Source organism: Scyliorhinus torazame, chromosome 12, assembly GCF_047496885.1.
Source record: "Scyliorhinus torazame isolate Kashiwa2021f chromosome 12, sScyTor2.1, whole genome shotgun sequence".
Taxonomy (NCBI): domain Eukaryota; kingdom Metazoa; phylum Chordata; class Chondrichthyes; order Carcharhiniformes; family Scyliorhinidae; genus Scyliorhinus; species Scyliorhinus torazame.
The window spans coordinates 7,221,142-7,243,770 of NC_092718.1; the positions used below are offsets into that span (position 1 = coordinate 7,221,142).

Genomic DNA, 22,629 nt, shown 5'->3' on the forward strand with positions numbered 1-22,629 from the left:
AAATCATGATCAACCAATTAAATGAAAATCTTTGAGGATGTAACATGTGCTGTGGATAAAGGGGTATCAGTGGGTGTACTGTACTTAGATTTCCAGAAGGCATTTGACCAAGTGTCACATCAAAGCTTATTATGGAAAATAAGATCTCCTGGTATGGGGGACATGGATAGAAGATTGGCTGGCTAACAGAAAGCTGAAAGTAGGCATAAATGAGTATTTTTCAGATTGGCACGATGTAACGCATGGCGTGCCACAGGGATCAGTGCTAAGACCCCAACAGTTTACCATTTACATATAAATGACTTGGATGAAGGGATGGATGGGATAGTTGTCAAATTTGCAGATGACACAGACAGGTAGGAAAGTAAGTTGTGAAGAGCACATAAGGCTACAAAAAAATATTGTTAAGTTAAGTGAGTGGGCAAAGATCTGGCAAATGGAGTTTAATGTGAGAAATTGTCAAATTTGACAGGAAGAATAAAAGAGAAGCATAGCCAAATGGTGAGGGATTGCAGAGTTCTGACATGCAAAGGTATATGGGTATTTTGGCACGTAAATCGCAAAAGGTTAATATGCAGATAATCTTTATTATTGTCGCAAGTAGGATTACATTAACACTGCAATTAAGTTACTGTGAAAATCCCCTCGTCGCCACATTCCGGCGCCTGTTCGGGTACACAGGGAGAATTCAGAATGTCCAATTGTGGGCAGCACAAGTAGCATTGTGGATAGCACAATTGCTTCACAGCTCCAGGGTCCCAGGTTCGATTCCGGCTTGGGTCACTGTGCGGAGTCTGCACATCCCCCCCGTGTGTGCGTGGGTTTCCTCCGGGTGCTCCCGTTTCCTCCCACAGTCCAAAGTTGTGCGGGTTAGGTGGATTGGCCATGATAAATTGCCCTTAGTGTCCAAAATTGTCCTTAGTGTTGGGTGGGGTTACTGGGTTATGGGGATAGGGTGGAGGTGTTGACCTTGGGTAGGGTGCCCTTTCCAAGAGTCGGTGCAGACTCAATGGGCCGAAACAATTCACCGTATAGCACATCTTTCGGGACTTGTGGGAGGAAGCCAGAGCACCCGGAGAGAACCCACGCAGACACGGGGAGAACTTGCAGACTCTGCACAGACAGTGACCCAAGCTGGGAATCGAACCTGGGACCCTGGCGCTGTGAAGCAGCAGAGCTAACCACTGTGCTACCATGCCACCAATCAGTAAGCAATTAGGAAAGCTAATTGAATGTTATCACTTAAGAGGGAAATTGAATACAAAAGTAGGGGGGGTTATGGTTCAGTTGTACAGGGCACTAGTGAGACCACATCTGGAGTATTTTGTACAATGGTCACCTTATTTAAGGAAAGATGTAAATGCTTCGGGAGTAGTTCTGAGAAGGTTTACTAAACTATTACAAGGATTGGGCAGGTTGTCTTTTGAGGAAAGGTTAGACAGGCTGGACTTCCGCTGGAGTTTAGAAGAGTGAGAGCCAAACTGATTGAAACATAATAAGATCCTGAGGGGTCTTGACAGGGTTGATGTGGAGAGGATGTTTCCTCGTGTGGGAGAATCTAGAACTGCCTTAAAAAATAAGGAGTTGCCCATTTAAAATGGAGATGAGGCAAAATATTTTCTTTGAGGCTAGTAGGTCCCTGGAACTTTCTTCCCGAAAAGGTGGTGGAAGCAGAGAATTGGAATATTTGTAAGGCAGAGGTCGGTAGGTTCTTGGTAAGCAAGGAAGGTTATTGGGGGTAGGCGGGGTGCAGATTTAACGTTGCTGTCATAGAATCATAGAATTTACAGTGCAGAAGGAGGCCATTCGGCCCATCGAGTCTGCACCGGCCCTTGGAAAGAGCACCCTACCTAAGCCCATACCTCCAACGTATCCCTACACCTCCAGCGTATGTATCCCTGTAACCCCACCTAACCTTTTTTGAACACTAAGGGACAATTTAGCATAGCCAATCCACCTAACATGCCCATCTTTGGACTGTGGGAGGAAACCCATTCGAGGAGGGGCAGACTCCGCACAGACAGTGACCCAAGCCGGGAGTCGAACCTGGGATCCTGAGCTGTGCAGCAACTGTGCTACAGCGGCCATGCTCTTATTAAATGACGGAGCATGTTTGATGGGCCGAGTGGCCTGCCTCTGCTCCTTTTAGCCTGCTCCCCATTCAATAAGACTCCACTTTCCTGTCTGTCCCATAACCTTTGACTCCCTAATCAAACATCTATCTAACTCAGCCTTGAATGTATTCAATGACCCAGCCTCGACTGCTCACTGAGGAAATAAATTCCACAGACTAAATGACCCTTTGAAAGAAATGTCTCCCTGTCTCAAACGGGAGACCTCTTATTCTGAAACGGTGTCCCATGCCTCAGGTCTCTCCCACAAGTGGGAATATCCTCCTGGAATGCACCCTAACGAAGACCCTCATGATCCTGCATGTTTCAATAAGACCCCCTCTTATTCTTCTAAACTCCAACGAGTGTAGGCCCAGCCTGTCAAATCTTTCTTCATAAGATATCCAGCCCAGGAATGGCTCGAGTGAACCTTTCTGAACTGCTAACACAATTTTTTATAGAGATCAAAACTGTACACACTGTTCCACATGTGGTCTCGCCAAGACCCTGTAATACTGCAGTAAAACCTGCCAACTTTTATATTCTATTCTTGTAATAAAGGCCAACATTCCATTTTCCCTCCTAATCACTTATTTTATCTACGAACAAAGAAAATTACAGCACAGCACCTCCAGTCCAGTGGTGGCGGTGGCACTGAGGATTTGGGGGCAGTGGAGGAGACACAGGCAGGAGGAGTGGGCCTCTGTGGACCCCGATACGGAATAACCATAGATTTGCTTCAGGTAGGATGGATGGGGGGTTCCAAGGCTGGTATAGGGCAAGTATTAGGAGGATGGAGGACCTGTTTATAGATGGGACTTTCCCTAGCATGCAGGCGCTGGAGGAGAAGTTCGGCCTGCCCCCGGGGAATGCGTTTAGGTACCTCCAGGTTTGGGACTTTCTTAGAAAACAGGTGGGGACATTTCCGTTGCTGCCCCCGCGTAGGATCCAGGACAGGGTGGTGTCTGGTATCTGGGTAGGGGAGGGGAAGGTGTCGGACATATATCAGGAGCTGCAGGAGGTGGAGGAAGCCTCAGTGGAGGAGTTGAAGGGCAAGGGGGAGGAGGAGCTGGATGAGGGCCTGTGGGCCGACGCCCTGGGCAGGGTGAACTCATCATGTGCCAGGCTTGGCTTAATTCAGTTTAAGGTGGTGCATCGGGCGCATATAACGGCGGCAAGAATGAGTAAGGTTTTTGGGGTGGAGGACAGGTGCCTGAGATGTTTTGGGCATGCCCGGCGCTTAAAGAATTCTGGCAGGCGTTTGCGAGGGTGATGTGTTAATGTGGAGGGACCCGAACCCCCTGAATGTGGAGGGACCCGAACCCCCTGGGTGTGGAGACCTGGGTTAGTGATAGGGCGGGGCTCCTCAGCCTGGAGCGAATAAAGTTCGCCTTGAGAGGGTCCGTGATGGGGTTCTCCCGGCGGTGGCAACCTTTCCTTGACTTTCTCAGGGAGCAGTAATTATCGGCGGCAGCAGCATCCTGCGGGGGCTCGGGAGGGGTGGGTGCTCAGGTGGGGGAGGGCTCAGGTGGGGGGGGTGAAACTTGATATAATGTAAGTTTTATAGGAAGACAACACCCACCTTGTTTTGTTTAATAATTCTTGTTTATTTTTATTATTATTTGTACTTCTATTTTTGTAATGTAAAAACGTTGGTTGGAAAAGCTTTAATAAAACATTTATTTAAAAAAGAAAAGAAAATTGCAGCACAGGAACAGGCCCTTCTGCCCTCCAACCCTGCAACGACCATGTTGCCTGTCTGAACTAAAACCCCCCCTACCCTTCCAGTGACCATATCCCTCTATTCTGGGCAGCACGGTAGCATAGTGGTTAGCACAGTTGCTTCACAGCTCCAGGGTCCCAGGCTCAATTCCCTGCTGGGTCACTGTCTGTGTGGAGCCTGCATGTTCTCCCCGTGTGTGCGTGGGTTTCTTCCGGGTACTCTGGTTTCCTCCCACAGTCCAAAGATGTGCGGATTGGGTGGATTGGCCATGCTAAATTGCCCTTAGTGTCCAAAAAATGTTAAGTGGGGGCTACTGCGTTACGGGGGTAGGGTAGATACGTGGGCTTCAGTGGGGTGCTCTTTGTAAGGGCTGGTGCAGACTTGATGGGCCGAATGGCCTCCTTCTGCACTGTAAATTCTATGATCTATTCCCATCCTATTCATGTATTTGTCAAGATGCCACTTAAATGTAAATATCGTATCTGCTTCCACTACCTCCCCCCGGCCTCGTACATCTCCGATAAACCTTGCCCCTCGTTGGGCAGCACAGTGGTGCATTGGTTAGCACTGCTGCCTACAGCGCTGAGGATCCGGGTTTAACCCCAGCCCTGGATCACTGTCTGTGTGGAGTTTGCACATTCTTCCTGTGTCTGCGTGGGTTTCACCCTCACAATCCAAAGATGTGTACGGTAGGTGGATTGGCCACGCTAAATTGCCCATTAATTGGGGGGGTGGAGAGAAAAAATATATATATCAAACAGCAAAGGTCCCAACTCTGATCGCTGTGAAACACCACTAGTCACAGCCCTCCATTCAGAAACGCACCCTTCCACAGCTACTCTCTATCTTCTATGACCAAGCCCTATGTTTCTGTATCCATCTTGCCAGCTCACCTCTGATTCCATGTGACTTCACCTTTTGTACCGGTCTGCCATGAGGGACCTTGTCAAAGGCCTTACTGCAGTCCATGTAGACAACATCCACTGCCCTACTCTCATCAATCATCTTTGTCACTTCTTCGAAAAACTCGATCAAGTTAATGAGACACGACCTCCCCTTCACAAAACCATGTTGTTTCTTGCTAATACGTCCACTTATTTTGAAGTGGGAGTAAATCCTGTCTCAAAGATCCTCTCCAACAATTTCTGGCCTGCAATTACCTGGATTATCCTTGCTACTCTTCTTAAACAAAGGAACAACATTGGCTATTTTCCAATCCTCTGGGACCTCCCCTGTAGCCAGTGAGATTACAAAGATTTCTGTCAAGGCCCCAGCAATTTCCTCCCTTGTGTTCCTCAGTATTCTGGGGAAACTTGTCTACCGTAATATTTTTCAAGACCCCCAATACCACCTCCTTTTTGATCTCAACATGATCCAAATTATCTGCACACCCTTCCCCAGACTCATCATGCACCAAGTCCTTCTCTTTGGTGAATAATGACGCAAAGTACTGAGTACCCAATTCATTTTTTCCAATTAAGGGGCAATTTAGCATGGCCTATCCATCTACCCTGCGCATCTTTGGATTGTGGGGGCGAAACCCACACAAACACGGGGAGAATGTGCAAATTCCACACGGACAGTGACCCAGAGCCAGGATCGAATCTGGGACCTCGGCGCCGTGATGCAGCAGTACTAACCACTGCGCCACCATACTGCCCTTGCAAAATACTCATTTAATACCGCGCCCATTTCCTCTGGTTCCATGCATAGATTCCCCTCCCCTGTCCTTGAGTGGGCCAACCCTCTCCATGACTACCCTCTTTCTCTCTCTCTTTAAGCCGTGGGAATTTCCTTAATTCAGCTGGCCAATGACTTTTCGTGACCACTTTTAGCCCTCCTGACTCCTTGCTGAAGTTTCTTTTTCTTTCTACGTTTCTTGTATTCCACACTTGCTTCGTGTGCTCCTAGCCTTGACAACTGCTTCCTTTTTCTTTTTGACCAGGTTCACAATATCTCTCGTTATCCAAGATTCCCGAAACTTGCCATACTTATCCTTCATCCTTACAGGAACGTGCTGGTCCTGAATTCCTATCAATTTACACTTGAAGGTCTCCCACATGCCAGATGCTGATTTTCCCTCAAACATCTGCTCCCAATCTACATTCTTCAGTTCCTGCCTAATATTGTTGTAATTAGCCTTCCCCAATTTAGTACCTTCACCTGAGGATTGCACTTGCCTTTATCCATCAGTACCTTAAAGCTTACTGAATTGTGTTCATTGTTCCCGAACAGCTCCCCTACTGAAACGTTGACTGCCAGGCCGGGCTCATTCCCCAATACTATGTCCAGTACGGCCCCTTGCTATGATGCTTTCCGCCACTTCATGCTCCTAAGTGCATTGAACTGCTGCTCCAACCTATCCATGTGGTCTGGGAGGAGCTGCAATTGGGTGCACTTCTTGCAGGAATAGTTGTCCGAGACGTTGGAAGCGTCCTGGATCTCCCACATCTCACAGGTGCAGCATTTAACCCCATTGACCGACATTTCTATCACCAATTAAATTATTTCAGAAAATGTATTAAACTCTTACCTTCACTTATCTCCGTAGATACCCGAGGTAGGTCTTTATATCACTTATATTCCCAGTCCAAGTGCTCCGGTCTCCTCCCACAAGTCTCAAAAGACGAGCTTATCATAGAATTTACAGTGCAGAAGGCGGCCATTCGGCCCATCGAGTCTGCACCGGCCTTTGGAAAGAGCACCCCACCTAAGCCCACACCTCCACCCTAACTGGGGCTGTTTAGCGCAGGGCTAAATCGCTGGCTTTGAAAGAGACCGAGGCAGGCCAGCAGCACGGTTCGATTCCCGTAACAGCCTCCCCGAACAGGTGCCGGAATGTGGCGACTAGGGGCTTTTCACAGTAACTTCATTTGAAGCCTACTTGTGACAATAAGCAATTTTCATTTCATTTCATATCTCCGTAACCCAGTAACCCCACCCAATCTTTTTGGACACTAAGGGCAATTTAGCATGGCCAATCACCTAACCTGCCCATCTGTGGACTGTGGGAGGAAACCGAGCATCCGGAGGAAACCCACTCAGACAGAAGGAGAATGTGCAGACTCTGCACAGACAGTGACCCAAGCCAGGAATAGAACCTGGGATCCTGGAGCTGTGAAGCAACTGTGCTAACCACTGTGCTATCGTGCTGCCCAAGCTTGTTAGGTGAATTGGACATTCAAAATTCTCCCTCTGTGCACCTGAACAGGCGCCGGAATGTGGCGCCTAGGGGCTTTTCACAGTAACTTCATTGTAGTGTTAATGTAAGCCGACTTGTGACACTAATAAATATTATTATTAGGATGCTCTCTGGATCTCTCCCTGCAGATTAACAGTTACAAAGCAAGAAGAAAGAAAACAAAACAAAAAGGGAAAAAGCACCTCCTCCCACTCTGCACCAAATTACCACACTGCTCCAAATTACCAATTTTTGCTTATGCCTCTCTCTTATGTAGAGCTCAGCTGGGCTGAGATGACAGAATGCAATTTACACCGTTTGCTTTTAATCAGGCTTCAGGTGATTTACAGATAACTACCACTCAGCTATTTGGATGTGGGCAGCTCCTTTTTACCAACTAATTTAGACACTAAACTTACAACTGAAAAAAACCCCCCAGGAAAATTAGATTTACCACTTACCTCTTTAATTACCACTCTACTCCAAATTACCAACTTTCAATCCCACTTTGGCTGCCTCACCCGGCTGTCTCCCACTTCACGTGCACAAAGCTTACTGTAGACTAACTTTCTGTGATTAATGTACCTGGACACCAAGATCTCTCTGTACCACCGAATTCTGCAATCTCTCCATTTTAAATAATATTCTGCTTTTCCATCCTTCCTGCCAAAGTGGGCAAGTTCACATTTTCCCCACATTATGCTAAATTTCAGATACATGCAGTATTTTAGCATTTATATTTTTGTTTCCAAGTTGTAATTTTAGCAAATATATTTTTGTCTCCATTTTAAAATATTTAAGTTCTTGTTAACTCATTTGCTACATTGAATGAATCAAGGGAACTGTGATTTGATACAGATGTGACCTGACGATCCGTAAGAAGATTAGAGCGGCACAGTGGTTAGCACTGTTGCTTCACAGCACCAGGGATCCGAGTTCGATTCCCGGCTTGGGTCACTGTCTTTGCAGAATCTGCGCGTTCTCCCCGTGTCTGCGTGGGCTTCCTCCGGGTGCTCCGGTTTCCTCCCACAAGTCCTGAAAGATGTGCTTGTGAGGTGAATTGGACATTCTTAATTCTCCCTCTGTGTACCCGAACAGGCGCCGAGTGTGATGTCTAGGGGATTTTCACAGTAACTTCATTGCAGTGTTAATGTAAGCCTACCTGTGACACTAATAAAGATTATATGTAGAGAGAATTCTACCTGCATCACCTGAAATGCACAAATAACCCATTCACTTCTTGTTCAACCACTTTTACAATTTAATTTCATCAATAACTAAAGGCAACATGTGGGTAGATGTTTTTTTAAATTCTTTTCTCAAATGCAGGGAAAATCCATTTTGATGACATCAATTTGGACAATTTCTACGATTCTGCTGTTGGTTACAGTCAGAGCAAGCTGGCCAATGTACTGTTCACCAGGGAGCTGGCAAAGAAACTAAAAGGTGAGTGCTGCAGAATTATCAGGAAAAGTTGAACAGGCTGCGGCTCTTTTCCCTACAAATGAGAAGACTGAAGGGTAATCTGATAAACGCCTTTAAGATTATCGAGTAGACTCAAAGGTGATGAATCCATTCGTGGGCAAGACTAGAACTAGGGCCATAAGTTTGAGATGATCACTAAATCCATCACTAAAGCCCTTAGTGTTGAGTGGGGTAACTGGGTTATGGGGATAGGGTGGAGGTGCGCAGTTGGGAAGGGTGCTCTTTCCAAGAGCCGGTGCAGACTCGATGGGCCAAATGGCCTCCTTCTGCACTGTAAATTCTATAATTCATTACGGAATGCAGCAAAAAAGCCTCTTTACCCCCCCCACCCCCGGGCCTTCTATTCGTCTTCAGTTGTCTGTTTTTGCCCCGGCCCTCCATCCCCCTCCCCTCCCTTATTGGTTGCTGGTCAGAAACAGGTCTTGGAACAGGCTGGTGAATTGCTTCCATGTGTGGCGAAAGCCTTCCTCCGATCTCTGAATGGAGAATTTTATCTTTTCCAATTTAAGGAATTCCGCGAGGTCAGACAGCCAGCCCGTGGCCTTGGGTGGCACTGCTGATCTCCAGCTTGGCAGGAGTCTCCAGCAGGCAATCGGGCAGGCAAAGTCTAGGGCGTCTGCCCCTCTCCCTGGAAAGCGCTATGGCTGTTCCGATACATCGAAGACCGCCACTAGTGGGCACGGCTCTACCCTCACCCCCACAACCTTGGACATGGCCTCGAAAAAGGCGGTCCAGTACCTAACAAGACTTGGACAGGACCAGGCCTCCCTGGTACCATTTGCATTTGTCCTCCACCTCCGGGAAGGACCCGCGCATGCATTAAGCTCAGCTCTGTGGATGAGGAGGTGGAGTTCGCCCTGTGAATAGAAGGATATGTTGATGGGGTTAGATGAAGGTGAAGGGAGGGTCACGAAGAGCATAAAGACTGGCATGGACCAGCTGGGCCGATGTGGCCCGTTTTTGTATTGTGAATACTTTATAATACTATACGTTGTCTTAAGACTGTTAACGGAATTCTTTGAGAGTCTTTGTTATGAAGTGAGGGGCCCACGGGGCAGTTCTGATAATTGTTGGCACCATGCTGCTGGGAAGTTAAGTTATTGGCCTTTGGGATCTAATTAACTTCAATAATTAAAATTGTTTTTTGGCCTTGCCGTTTTGAAGTTGAAGGATCGCTGCAGGAGTGTGGAATGTGTTTGAACTTTGTGCTCCCAGGTCAGCGATAACAGATGCAAGAAAAGAGCTAATTTTACTAAACCCTGACTTGCATTGCTCAACCCCAAACTCAGATTTAAAAAAAAATGTAATTTGATTTATTATTGTCCCATGTATTACTTGCATGCTGTACAAACAATGCATACCGTGCATAGGGAAGGAAGGCGAGACTGCAGAATATAATGTTACAGTGATAGCAAGGTGCAGAGAAAAGATCAACTTAATACGAGGTAGGTCCATTTAAAAGTTGATGGCAGCAGGGAAGAAGCTGTTCTTGAGTCGGTTGGTATGTGACCTCAAACTTTGGTATCTTTTTCCTGACGGAAGAAGGTGGAAGAGAGTATGTCCGGGGTGCGTGGGGTCCTTACTTATGCTGGCTGCCTTTCCGAGGCAGCGGGAATTGTAGACCGAGTCGATGGATGGGAGGCTGGTTTGCGTGATGGATTGGGCTACATTCACGACCTTTTGTAATTTCCTGCGGTCTTGGGCAGAGCAGGATCCATACCAAGCTGTGATACAACCAGAAAGAATGCTTTCTATGGTGCATCTGTAGACGCTGGTGAGAGTCGTAGGTGACATGCCAAATTTCCTTAGTCTTCTGAGAAAGTAGAGTCGTTGGTGGGCTTTCCTAACTATAGTGTCAGCATGGGGGGACCAGGACAGGTTGTTGGTGATCTGGACACTTAAGAACTTGAAGCTCTCGACCCTTTCTACTTTGTTCCTATTGATGTAGACAGGGGCATGTTCTCCACTACGCTTCCTGAAGTCGATGACAATCTCCTTCGTTTTGTTGACATTGAGGGAGAGATTATTGTTGTCGCACCAGTTCACCAGATTCTCTATCTCATTCCTGTGGTCTGTCTCGTCATTATTTGAAATCCGACCCACTACGGTGGTGTCATCAGCAAATTTGAGAATCGAGTTGGAGGGGAATTTGGGCACACAGTCATAGGTGTATAAGGAGTATAGTAGGGGGCTGAGGACACAGCCTTGTGGGGCACCGGTGTTGAGGATGATCGTGGAGAAGATGTTGTTGCCTATCCTTACTGATTGTGTCCTGTGGGTTAGAAAGTTCAGGATCCAGTCGCAGAGGGAGGAGCCGAGGCCAAGGCCACGGAGTTTGGAGATGAGTTTCGTAGGAATAATGGTGTTGAAGGCTGAGCTGAAGAGTGTTTCAAATATTTCCTCTTTCTACCCTGGTGGTAACTGTTCAATTGATGCCAAATTTTGGCAAGTTTTAAAGGCCCACTTGAATCAAGTTGCTGAAGAACTGTCATATGAGAGTATCTTTAAGAAATGGATGTTTAACCAATGTACCTTTAAGAAAACAGTGATGTCAGAGAGTGGGTGGAGCTGAGCTCAGTTCAGCCATTTTGAAGTTTCAGTTTGGAAAAGAGCTTGGGTGTGTGTCTGTGTTTTGCAGTGAGCTGGATCTGCTGTGATCTCTGCCATGAAAGACTATCTCTGAATCATTGGGTGATTTAAACTCATAATAGTAAAGCCTTTAACCTGATGTGTTTCTGTTTAAAGGTGTTAAGTCTCATGGATGTTGAAAGGAATAACTGAAGGATTACTTAGTGTTGTAATATTTTCGGGGTTATCTTTGAAGTAAGGGGTGTTAATAGATCCAATGTTTATTTAAGAGGTTCAGTTGAGTTCATGGAATAAACATTGTTTTGTGTTTAAAAACCCATGTGTCCATGATTGTAATCCCACACCTAGGGAACAAGCCGTGTGCTCGGAAAAGCAACAATAGCATTAAAGGGGGAGGTTGGTTGAACTCCATAGTTTTTGGGGTTCTGAAAACGCCTCGCTCATAACAGAACCAAGAAATCTATGTATATTCTGCCTCTGTGTTTATAATGATGTCTTTCTCAATTTTAGGCACAGGCGTAACTGCCAATTGTCTCCACCCTGGATTAATAATGACTGATCTGGGCCGCCATTTTATGTCTACTCCAGTGATATGGTTGACCGTCCTCTTGACACCTATAACCGCTCTCACCTTTAAAAATCGCTGGCAAGGAGCTCAGACAACCATCCACTGTGCAGTTGCTGAGGAATTGGACAATGTTAGTGGCCAGTACTTCAGGTGAGGCTGAATTCGTTATGGGCATCATGGTGACCTGCTTCGTGACATAGTTAAAAATGCCAGGTAGAAGAGTTTAGTCCTCAACATCCATGTCAATATTTCTGTGACTGTGAACAGAGCTAATGTACTCAACAATGAAGCAACTAGTAAAGAAATGATTAACTTCTAACTTTAGCCTTTCGTAGACTGCCACCACCTGTCCAGCAGTGCCAGCTAAGGGTCAGAGGGTCGAACTTTTGCCTCTGAAGCAATAGGTCATGGGCTCCAGTCCTCTCCTAGAAACATGAATACCAAGCACAGCACTGAGGTGTTCTTTTGGATAATGTTCAGTTGAGGCACCATTTGACCGTTCAGGTGGACATAAAAGATCTTGGTGTATTATTTCAAAACGGAGCAAATGGAACTTGCACTAATGTCCCAGCCATCATTTATCCTTCAATCAATGTGACCATTGCCAACTTGCTGGTTGGGGGATCTTGATGTAGGCATTTTTGAGTGCGTTCCTACATTGCAACAGTGACTACACTTGCAATATTTTTCACTGGCTGTAATGCAATATGGAGTGTCACATGTTTGTGAAAGCTGCTATATAAATGCAAACCTATCTTTCTTTCAATTTGCTGCTGTACTGAAGTTTAACAGTGTATCACATTGACTCCATTGAAAACCTAGTTTTAAGGAGCAGAACTGAGTCTCCCAAGAATGTGTAACCCAAAAGGCAACACTAATTAATATTAGTACATTGATCAATGTACATGAACAGTCATGTGGCCAGGGGGTGACAGTGTAACTATACACCAATATTTATAATTTGCATCTGAAAATCTTACTATTGACACTTGTAAGTACATAAAAAAGAACATTCAGCTCATAACCTCTATTGCCTCTCCCTTACATAGCTTGTTCAAGGATCAGCTACTGCGTGTTCTTGATAAGTATGTACCGGTCAGACAGGGAGGAAGGCGTCGAGCGAGGGAACCGTGGTTTACCAGGGAAGTGGAATCTCTTGTTAAGAGGAAGAAGGAGGCCTATGTGAAGATGAAGTGTGAAGTTTCGGTTGGGGCGATGGATAGTTACAAGGTAGCGAGGAAGGATCTAAAGAGAGAGCTAAGACGAGCAAGGAGGGGACATGAGAAGTATTTGGCAGGAAGGATCAAGGAAAACCCAAAAGCTTTCTATAGGTATGTCAGGAATAAGCGAATGACTAGGGAAAGAGTAGGACCAGTCAAGGACAGGGATGGGAAATTGTGTGTGGAGTCTGAAGAGATAGGCGAGATACTAAATGAATATTTTTCGTCAGTATTCACTCAGGAAAAAGATAATGTTGTGGAGGAGAATGCTGAGCCCCAGGCTAATAGAATAGATGGCATTGAGGTACGTAGGGAAGAGGTGTTGGCAATTCTGGACAGGCTGAAAATAGATAAGTCCCCGGGACCTGATGGGATTTATCCTAGGATTCTATGGGAGGCCAGGGAAGAGATTGCTGGACCTTTGGCTTTGATTTTTATGTCATCATTGGCTACAGGAATAGTGCCAGAGGACTGGAGGACAGCAAATGTGGTCCCTTTGTTCAAAAAGGGGAGCAGAGACAACCCCGGCAACTATAGACCGGTGAGCCTCACGTCTGTAGTGGGTAAAGTCTTGGAGGGGTTTATAAGGGACAAGATTTATAATCATCTAGATAGGAATGATATGATCAGGGATAGTCAGCATGGCTTTGTGAAGGGTAGGTCATGCCTCACAAACCTTATTGAGTTCTTTGAGAAGGTGACTGAACAGGTAGACGAGGGTAGAGCAGTTGATGTGGTGTATATGGATTTCAGCAAAGCGTTTGATAAGGTTCCCCACGGTAGGCTATTGCAAAAAATACGGAGGCTGGGGATTGAGGGTGATTTAGAGATGTGGATCAGAAATTGGCTAGCTGAAAGAAGACAGAGGGTGGTGGTTGATGGGAAATGTTCAGAATGGAGTACAGTCACAAGTGGAGTACCACAAGGATCTGTTCTGGGGCCGTTGCTGTTTGTCATTTTTATCAATGACCTAGAGGAAGGCACAGAAGGGTGGGTGAGTAAATTTGCAGATGATACTAAAGTCGGTGGTGTTGTCGATAGTGTGGAAGGATGTAGCAGGTTACAGAGGGATATAGATAAGCTGCAGAGCTGGGCTGAGAGGTGGCAAATGGAGTTTAATGTAGAGAAGTGTGAGGTGATTCACTTTGGAAGGAATAACAGGAATGCGGAATATTTGGCTAATGGTAAAGTTCTTGAAAGTGTGGCTGAGCAGAGGGATCTAGGTGTCCATGTACATAGATCCCTGAAAGTTGCCACCCAGGTTGATAGGGTTGTGAAGAAGGCCTATGGAGTGTTGGCCTTTATTGGTAGAGGGATTGAGTTCCGGAGTCGGGAGGTCATGTTGCAGCTGTACAGAACTCTGGTCCGGCCGCATTTGGAGTATTGCGTACAGTTCTGGTCACCGCATTATAGGAAGGACGTGGAGACTTTGGAGCGGGTGCAGAGGAGATTTACCAGGATGTTGCCTGGTATGGAGGGAAAATCTTATGAGGAAAGGCTGACGGACTTGAGGTTGTTTTCGTTGGAGAGAAGAAGGTTAAGAGGAGACTTAATAGAGGCATACAAAATGATCAGGGGGTTGGATAGGGTGGACAGTGAGAGCCTTCTCCCGCGGATGGATATGGCTGGCACGAGGGGACATAACTTTAAACTGAGGGGTAATAGATATAGGACAGAGGTCAGGGGTAGGTTCTTTACGCAAAGAGTAGTGAGGCCGTGGAATGCCCTACCTGCTACAGTAGTGAACTCGCCAACATTGAGGGCATTTAAAAGTTTATTGGATAAACATATGGATGATAATGGCATAGTGTAGGTTAGATGGCTTTTGTTTCGGTGCAACATCGTGGGCCGAAGGGCCTGTACTGCGCTGTATTGTTCTATGTTCTATGTTCTATAGCCAAGAACCTTTGAGACCAGTGATGCCACCATTACTGTTCCTGGCTGAGGTCCGCTTAACTCAGTACAATTTGGGAATCCATTATGATATTTTAAAATATTCCAATCAGTTTGTACCAGCAGTGGCATTGGGTCTTTTGATAATTTGCTACATTCTCCAGTGTAATGTTCTCCTGCAGAAAATATTGAATCTATCTGTGCTTTCTTGAGAGGATTGGGAGGAGGTGGTGGACACCGGGATGAAAGGAAATGCAATGGTGGCGGGAGAAAAAACTATGTTCTGTCCTCTCCTGAGAGAATAAAGAGTTGATGGATGCAGGAAGAAGACCTGTGTTCCCCTTCAGCTGGCAAATTCATATCACTAGGAATTAAAACCAAAAACAAAATATATTGCAGTCAATTTTTGACTCTGATAGAAAGTTGCCAGCCAAGTTTACATCTGTGTTTGGAGAAGATGACTGTCGAATTTCTATTAACCCCTTTTACACCATTGCACAAAGTCAACATCTTCCCATTTGCAGCCTGTCATCAGGTAAAGCATATAAGACCATAAGACATAAGAGCAGAATTGGGCCACTCAGCCCATCGGGTCTGCTCCGCCATTCAGTCATGGCTGATATTTTTCTCATCCCCATTCTCCTGCCTTCTCTCCATAACCCCTGATCCCCTTATTAATCAAGAACTTATCTATCTCTGTCTTAAAGACACTTGGCGAATTGGCCTCCACAGCCTACTGCGGCAAAGAGTTCCACAGATTCACCACCCTCTGGCTGAAGAAATTCCTCCTCATCTCTGTTTTAAAGGATCGTCCCTTTAGTCTGAGATTGTGTCCTCTGCTTCTAGTTTTTCCTACAAGTGGAAACATCCTCTCCACGTCCACTCTATCCAGGCCTCGCAGTATCCTGTAAGTTTCAATAAGATCCCCCCTCATCCTCCTAAAATCCAAGTACAGACCCAGAGTCCTCATCCGTTCTGCATACAACAAGCTCTTCATTCCAGGGATCACTCTTGTGAACCTCCTCTGGACCTTTACCAAGGCCAGCACATCCTTCCTTAGATACGGGGCCCAAAACTACTCGCAATACTCCAAGTGGGGTCTGACCAGAGCCTTGTATAACCTCAGAAGTGAATCCTGGGTCTTGTATTCTAGCCCTCTCGACATGAATGTTAACATTGCATTTGCCTTCCTAACTGCCAACTGAACTTGCACGTTAACCTTAAGAGAATCGTGAACAAGGACTCCCAAGTCCCTTTGTGCTTCAGATTTTCTGAGCATCTCCCCATTTAGAAAATAGTCTATGCCTCCATTTCTCCTTCCAAGTGCATAACCTCACACTTTTCCACATTGTATTCCATCTGCCACTTCTTTGTCCACTCTCCTAGCCTGTCCAAGTCCTTCTGCAGCCCGCCTGCTTCCTCAATACTACCTGTCCCTCTACAGATCTTTGTATCATCTGTAAACTTAGCAACAGTGCCTTCAGTTCCTTCTTCCAGGTCATTAATGTATATTGTGAAAAGTTGTGGTCCCAGCACAGACCCCTGAGGCACACCACTAGTCACTGGCTGCCATCCTGAAAAAGACCCCTTTATCCCCACTCTCTGCCTTCTGCTGGTCAGCCAATCCTCTATCCATGCCAGGATTTTACCCTCTACACCATGGGCTCTTAACTTATTTAACAGTCTCCTGTGCGGCACCTTGTCAAAGGCCTTCCTGAAATCAAATAAATCAAGTCCACTGGTCTCCTTTGTCTAACTTCCTCAAAGAATTGTCAGCCATGACCTCTCCATGACGAAGCCGTACTGACTCAGTCCTATTTTATCATGCACTTCCAAGTACTCCGCGATTTCATCTTTAATAATGGACTCTAAAATCCTATCAATGCTATGTCAGGCTAATCGGCCTATAATTTCCCATCTTCTGCCTCCCTCCTTAAACAGTGGTGTTACATTAGCCACTTTCCAGTCCTCTGGGACCCTTCCTGCCTCCAGTGATTCCTGAAAGATCACCACCAATGCCTCCACAATCTCCTCCGCTATCTCTTAGAACCCTGGGGTGTAGTCCATTCGGTTCAGGTGACTTATCCACCTTCAGACCTTTCCGTTTCCCCAGAATCTTCTCCTTACTGATGGACACTGCACTCACCTCTGCCCCCTGATTTTCCTGGAGCTCTGACATCCCCCTGGTGTCTTCCACCGTGAAGACTGATGCAAAGTAACTATTCAGTTCCTCTGCCATTTCTTTGATTCCTGTTATTACTTCTCCAGCCACATTTTCCAGTGGTCCAATGTCTATTTTTTGCCTCGCTCTAACCTTTTATATATTGAAAAAAAACTCCTCCTATCTTCCTTTATATCACTAGCTAGCTTTCACTCCTATTTCATCTTCTCTCCCCGTTTTGCTTTTTTATTTATCCTATGCTTGCTTTTAAAGGCTTCCCAATCTTCTGGATTCCCACTAATTCTCGCCACTTTGTATGCTTTTTCTTTTGCTTTTATGCTGTCCTTGACTTCCCTCGTCCGCCATGGATACCTTTTCCTCCCCGTAGCATGTTTCCTCCTCCTTGGGATGAATTTCTGTTGTGCCTCCCGAATACCCCCAGAAACTCCTGCCATTGCTGTTCCACTGTCTTCCCGGCTATGCTCCTTTTCCAATCAACTCTGGGCAGCTCCTCCCTCATGTCTTTGTAGTTACCCTTATTTAATTGCAGCTTCTCCCTCTCAAACTGCAGGGTAAATTCTATCATATTGTGGTCACTGCTCCCTAAGGGTTCCTTCACCATAAGTTCCCTAATCAAGTCTGCCTCATTACATATCGCTAAATCCAGAATTGCTTGTTCCCTAGTCGGCTCTGTCACAAGCTGCTCCAAAACAACATCTCTTAGACATTCCACAAATTCCTTTTCTTGGGATCCACTACCAACCTGATTTTCCCAATCTACCTGCATATTGATGTCCCCCATGATTATTGTAATATTGCCTTTTAATATGCCTTTTCTATCTCCTGATACAGTTAAGACGATGCACTATACTAATTATAACTTGTTGATATTTGCCAGTGACTGTGCTGTTAAAGACGCTGCCCCTCAAGGTAGAGATGATGAAGCTGCCAAGAGGCTCTGGGAGCTCAGCGTGACGATGGTTGGACTTGATGAATCCGAAAGACAAAAGCTTCATGTTCCAAAATCCTGAAGTTGATATGCTAGTGTTTTGTTTTCTGATAATCCTTGCTTGCTTGAAGCTTCTTATATCCAATTGTGTAGTGATATTTCATTTTTTCAATAAATTTAGAGTACCCAATTCATTTTTTTCCCAATTAAGGGGCAATTTAGCGTGGCCAATCCACCTACCCTGCACATCTTTGGGTTGTGGGGGCGAAACCCATGCAAACACGGGGAGAATGTGCAAACCCCACACGGACAGTGACCCAGAGCCGGGATCGAACCTGGAACCTCAGCGCCGTGAGGCAGCAGTGCTAACCCACCGTGCCACCCGTGTAGTGATATTTCTGAATATCTTTAAATGTAAGATTACCAGTTCCGGAATTAATAGAATCCCTGCAGTGCAGAAGGAGGCCATTTGGCCCATCAAGTCTACACCGACCCTCTGAAAGAGCACGCTACCTAATCCCATCACCCGCCCCATCCCCACAACCCCACCTAATCATTGGTCACGAAGGGGCAATTTAGCATGGCCAATCCACCTAACCTACACATCCCTGGACTGTGGGAGGAAACTGGAGCACCCGGAGGAAATCCACGCAGACACGGGGAGAACGTGCAAACTCCACACAGTCACCTGAGGTTGGAATCGAACCTAGGTCCCTGGCCCTGTGAGGCAGCAGTGCTCACACTGCGCCACTCTTGGCCCTGAACCTGTTGTCAGGGTTTTATGATCTGAGGTGTGGTCTGTGCAAAGATTTTGAAATTTGGAGCAAGCCAATGAAATTTCTTAATGTCTTCCAAAACCATAAAGTTCATTGAATTTAATGAGGATTGCTGAGATCAGCAATGATCTGATTGAATGGCAGGGCAGGCTCAAAGGGCTGAATTGCCTCCTGCTCCTAATTCCTATGTTCCTACGTTACTGATTTCAAACACACAGCCTGTAGGAAGAGAAAACACAAAGTTTGATCTGTCAATCTTTTTTGTTTTAGATGGAAACGGATCAGTGGCATTGGAACATGCAATCTCAAATAAATTCCCTAAAGTATCATAGAATTTGACTTGTTTACTGATGCATTTGTCTGGTTATGGGTAATCTAGAGATGACAGGCGGTAATTATAACATCTGACTCCAATTAAACATTTTGCATTTATTCCAACTTTTCCAATTATAAACATGGACTCAGGCTGGCAGGAGCATGTCATTACAGTATGCTATTTAAAATATTGATCAACCTGGGAATGAGAATGGAAGTAGAACAATGATAGCAATATGACTTTGTAAAATGGAATCTGAAATCCATCTGTATTCCCTGATCCACTTATTGCACACCCCTCGGTAGCACAATGGTTAGCACCGTTGCTTCACAGCGCCAGGGTCCTGGGTTCGAGTCCCGCTTGGTCACTGTCTGTGCGGAGTCTGCCGTTCTCCCCATGTGTGCGTGGGTTTCCTCCGGGTGCTCCGGTTTCCTCCCACAATCCAACATGTAGGTTAGGTGGGGATAAGGCAGGAGTGTGAACCTAGGTAGGGCGCTCTTTCGGAGGGCCGCTGCAGACTCGATATGCCAAATTGCCTCCATCTGCACTGTAGGGATTCCATGGGTTATATAAGTCGAGGGATGAATGTTGGCCTAGTATACTGTACAACACTCCCTCAGCAATGCACTGGAGTTTCAGCCTAGGTCAAGTGCTCAATCAACTTCTGGAGTGGAGCTTGAACTCGAGACCTCCTGACCCAAAGGCAAATGTTCTATTGACTGAACCTAGGCCGCCTTTATTAATAATAATCTTTATTATTGCCACAAGTAGGCTTACATTAGCACTGCAATGAAGTTACTGTGAAACTCCCCTAGTTGCCACACTTCGGTGCCTGTTTGGGTACGCTGAGGGAGAATTCAGAATGTCCAATTCACCTAACAAACAGATTATCTGGTCATTTATCAAATTGCCGTTTCTGGTACCTTACTGTTGGCTGCTGTTTGCCTGCATTATAACACTAACTGCACTTCAAAAAGTACTTCTGGTGTTCTTGACTGGTGTGCTGGACTTTTCTGAGGTAGTGATAGGTGCTATATAAATGCAAATCTTCCTTTCACTTGTCTCACTCCCAGTGTATAATTCCACAGAAGATTGACTGGTATTTGAATAGCGAAGAGTCACCATTATTAACTGAAAAATGGTTCTTAGAAAAAGTCCTCCTGCCAGAGGGGCAGCACGGTAGCATTGTGGATAGCACAATTGCTTCACAGCTCCAGGGTCCCAGGTTCGATTCCGGGCTTGGGTCACTGTCTGTGCGGAGTCTGCACATCCTCCCCGTGTGTGCGTGGGTTTTCTCCGGGTGCTCCGGTTTCCTCCCACAGTCCAAAGATGTGCAGGTTAGGTGGATTGGCCATGCTAAATTGCCCTTCGTGTCCAAAATTGCCCATAGTGTTGGGTGGGGTTACTGGGTTATGGGGATAGGATGGAGGTGTGGACCTTGGGTAGGGTGCTCTTTCCAAGAGCCGGTGCAGACTCGATGGGCTGAATGGTCTCCTTCTGCACTGTAAATTCTATGATAATCTATGATAGGCCTGGTGTTGCTGATTCAGGAGCGAGAGTAACTGAGTTTGCAAACATTAACCACTGTCTGCAGTACTGTCCCGCTATCTCCCAAGCCCCAAACCTGATCACAGAGGCTGGTTGTAAAAATGGCACCTATGAAATTGATTAATTGGTTGTGTGTGTGCTAGATAGACAATTGACATTTCATTGTCAACTTGAATCTGAAGTTACTTCACATCAGCTTAAAGATGGCATTTAATCTGCAGCCCAAAACTTGCTCTGGCATCTTTCAGAACTTGCATTTTCAAAAGAATATCTAATTTTACTTATTTTATAAAGTAAAAGTCTTGAATTAGATCTGGAAATTCTGTATTTAATCACAGTCTTTCTTTTTTCTAATGTAAGTCTTTCTTATTACTAATGTAATGCCTGTATTACCTCACATCTCCAAACAAAAATTAAAAATGCATTTAAAGACTTGTTTATTCATCGTCCTGAGTTTGTCTCTTCCTGTTGATTGGTGTGTTTGAGTTTGCAGAATTTGAAAATGTTGCTTTTCTGTATTGTGCAATGTATGTTCATAGCCCTGGGTTAAGGGTCTGAATTTTTGTGCAGAACATTTAAATCCTCTTGTGTGCTCTGCTGAATTTATGAATGTCAGCTTTTTAGTTCGAAGTGTGTGTTTGGGCTGAAGAGGTGGCCTGTGCAGTTTGTAAAACTCGCTGGGTATTTGCATGCTTGGACGAGGGGCTCGGGATCTGCCCCATCCCTCTATGTTACTGTATTATGTCCGTATCTCTCCACCCCCCTCCACCCCAAAACCTGGGGTTGCCCACTTTCTGGGATCAGCCTGGAGTCTCCAGGAGTTGAAGATCAATCTCCTGGATGCTGCTGTGCGAAACCCTGGAATAGAAATAATCAGGACATTAAAACAATTGTTTTTTTGTCTTTTTTTTTAACATTATCTTTACTAATTATAAAAATATTAAAAATGAAGGAAAAGGGGCTGTTTGCTTATAATCAAACATCCAGTTGTGTAATTGTCCAATTGTCGTAGGAAGGCTGGAACATCACAAGGGTGGCTGTTTGGTCAACAAACAACTGGAACATTGGGGGCAAGTGATGTGATGAAATCTCCAGAAATACCTTTAATCACAGTTGCCGGCACTTGCACCTGTACTTGTGACTAATGGTTAACTTTCTTACTGTTTTCCTTTCATCTGTGATTAGTCGCAAATCTTCATTAACACCGCTTGCCACGTGGAGTGGCCTGCCCAGTGTTTTCATAGAATCATTGAATTTGCAGTGCAGAAGGGGGTCATACGGCCCATTGAGTCTGCACGGCCCTTGGAAAGAGCGTCCCATTTAAGCCCACACTTCTAACCTATCCCCGTACCTCAGTAACCCCACCCAACCTTTTTGGACACGAAGGCCATTTTATCATGGCCAATCCACCTCACCTGCCTATCTTTGGATTATGGGAGGAAACCCATGCAGACACAGGGAGAACATGCAGACTCCGCACAGACAGTGGCCCAAGCTGGAAATCAAACCTGGGAACCTGGAGCTGTGAAGCAACTGTGCTAACGTGCTGCCCTAATACTTCTTAATAGTATTAAAGACTTTTCATAAGCTCTATAATTTTCTTCAGGAAAAACTGTTTGTTTATTGTGGGAAGAATGATGGTTCTTGATATTGCTATAGGAATGTCTGCCACAGTGTTTCCCAGCCATTGATTATTTGATATTGCTATAGGAATGTCTGCCACAGTGTTTCCCAGCTATTGATTATTTGAACATTGATCATTTTTGATTATTCTCTGAATTCCACCTTTCAGCAGTAACTTCGTGAGTATGGGCATGGGGCATTAAACCCTCACCCACGTGATTATCCTTTGAGCTTAGACAGTGAATCCGGTGTCCTATTTGTTCACTAAACTGCAGTCCATTTATTTATTAAATGTAGTGCAATTGTTTTCTAAAACGCAGAGGGGAGATTTTGTTCAGATTGAGATTTTTGCCCCAATTTAATACAATGTTATATGCCACAAATAATATACCACTCATTTATTTTATGAAAATACTCTTGTACACAAGATACTAACAATCTGCTTACATTCTGTAAAGGAATGCTTGCTATTTCAAGTGATAATTT

The 22,629-nt window shown here is 45.4% G+C and overlaps 1 protein-coding gene across 1 annotated transcript in view; it reads left to right on the top strand.

The window, feature by feature from the left end:
- Positions 1-20,960, top strand: part of LOC140387373 (retinol dehydrogenase 12-like) — a 61,238-nt gene extending 40,278 nt beyond the window's left edge. Inside the window, exons 5-7 of the mRNA XM_072470376.1 lie at positions 8,345-8,461; positions 11,600-11,807; positions 17,830-20,960. Coding sequence (XP_072326477.1) covers positions 8,345-8,461; positions 11,600-11,807; positions 17,830-17,962 — 458 coding nt within the window. The 3' untranslated portion in view covers positions 17,963-20,960. The remainder of the gene's footprint in view (positions 1-8,344; positions 8,462-11,599; positions 11,808-17,829) is intronic.
- Positions 20,961-22,629: the final 1,669 nt, after the last annotated feature.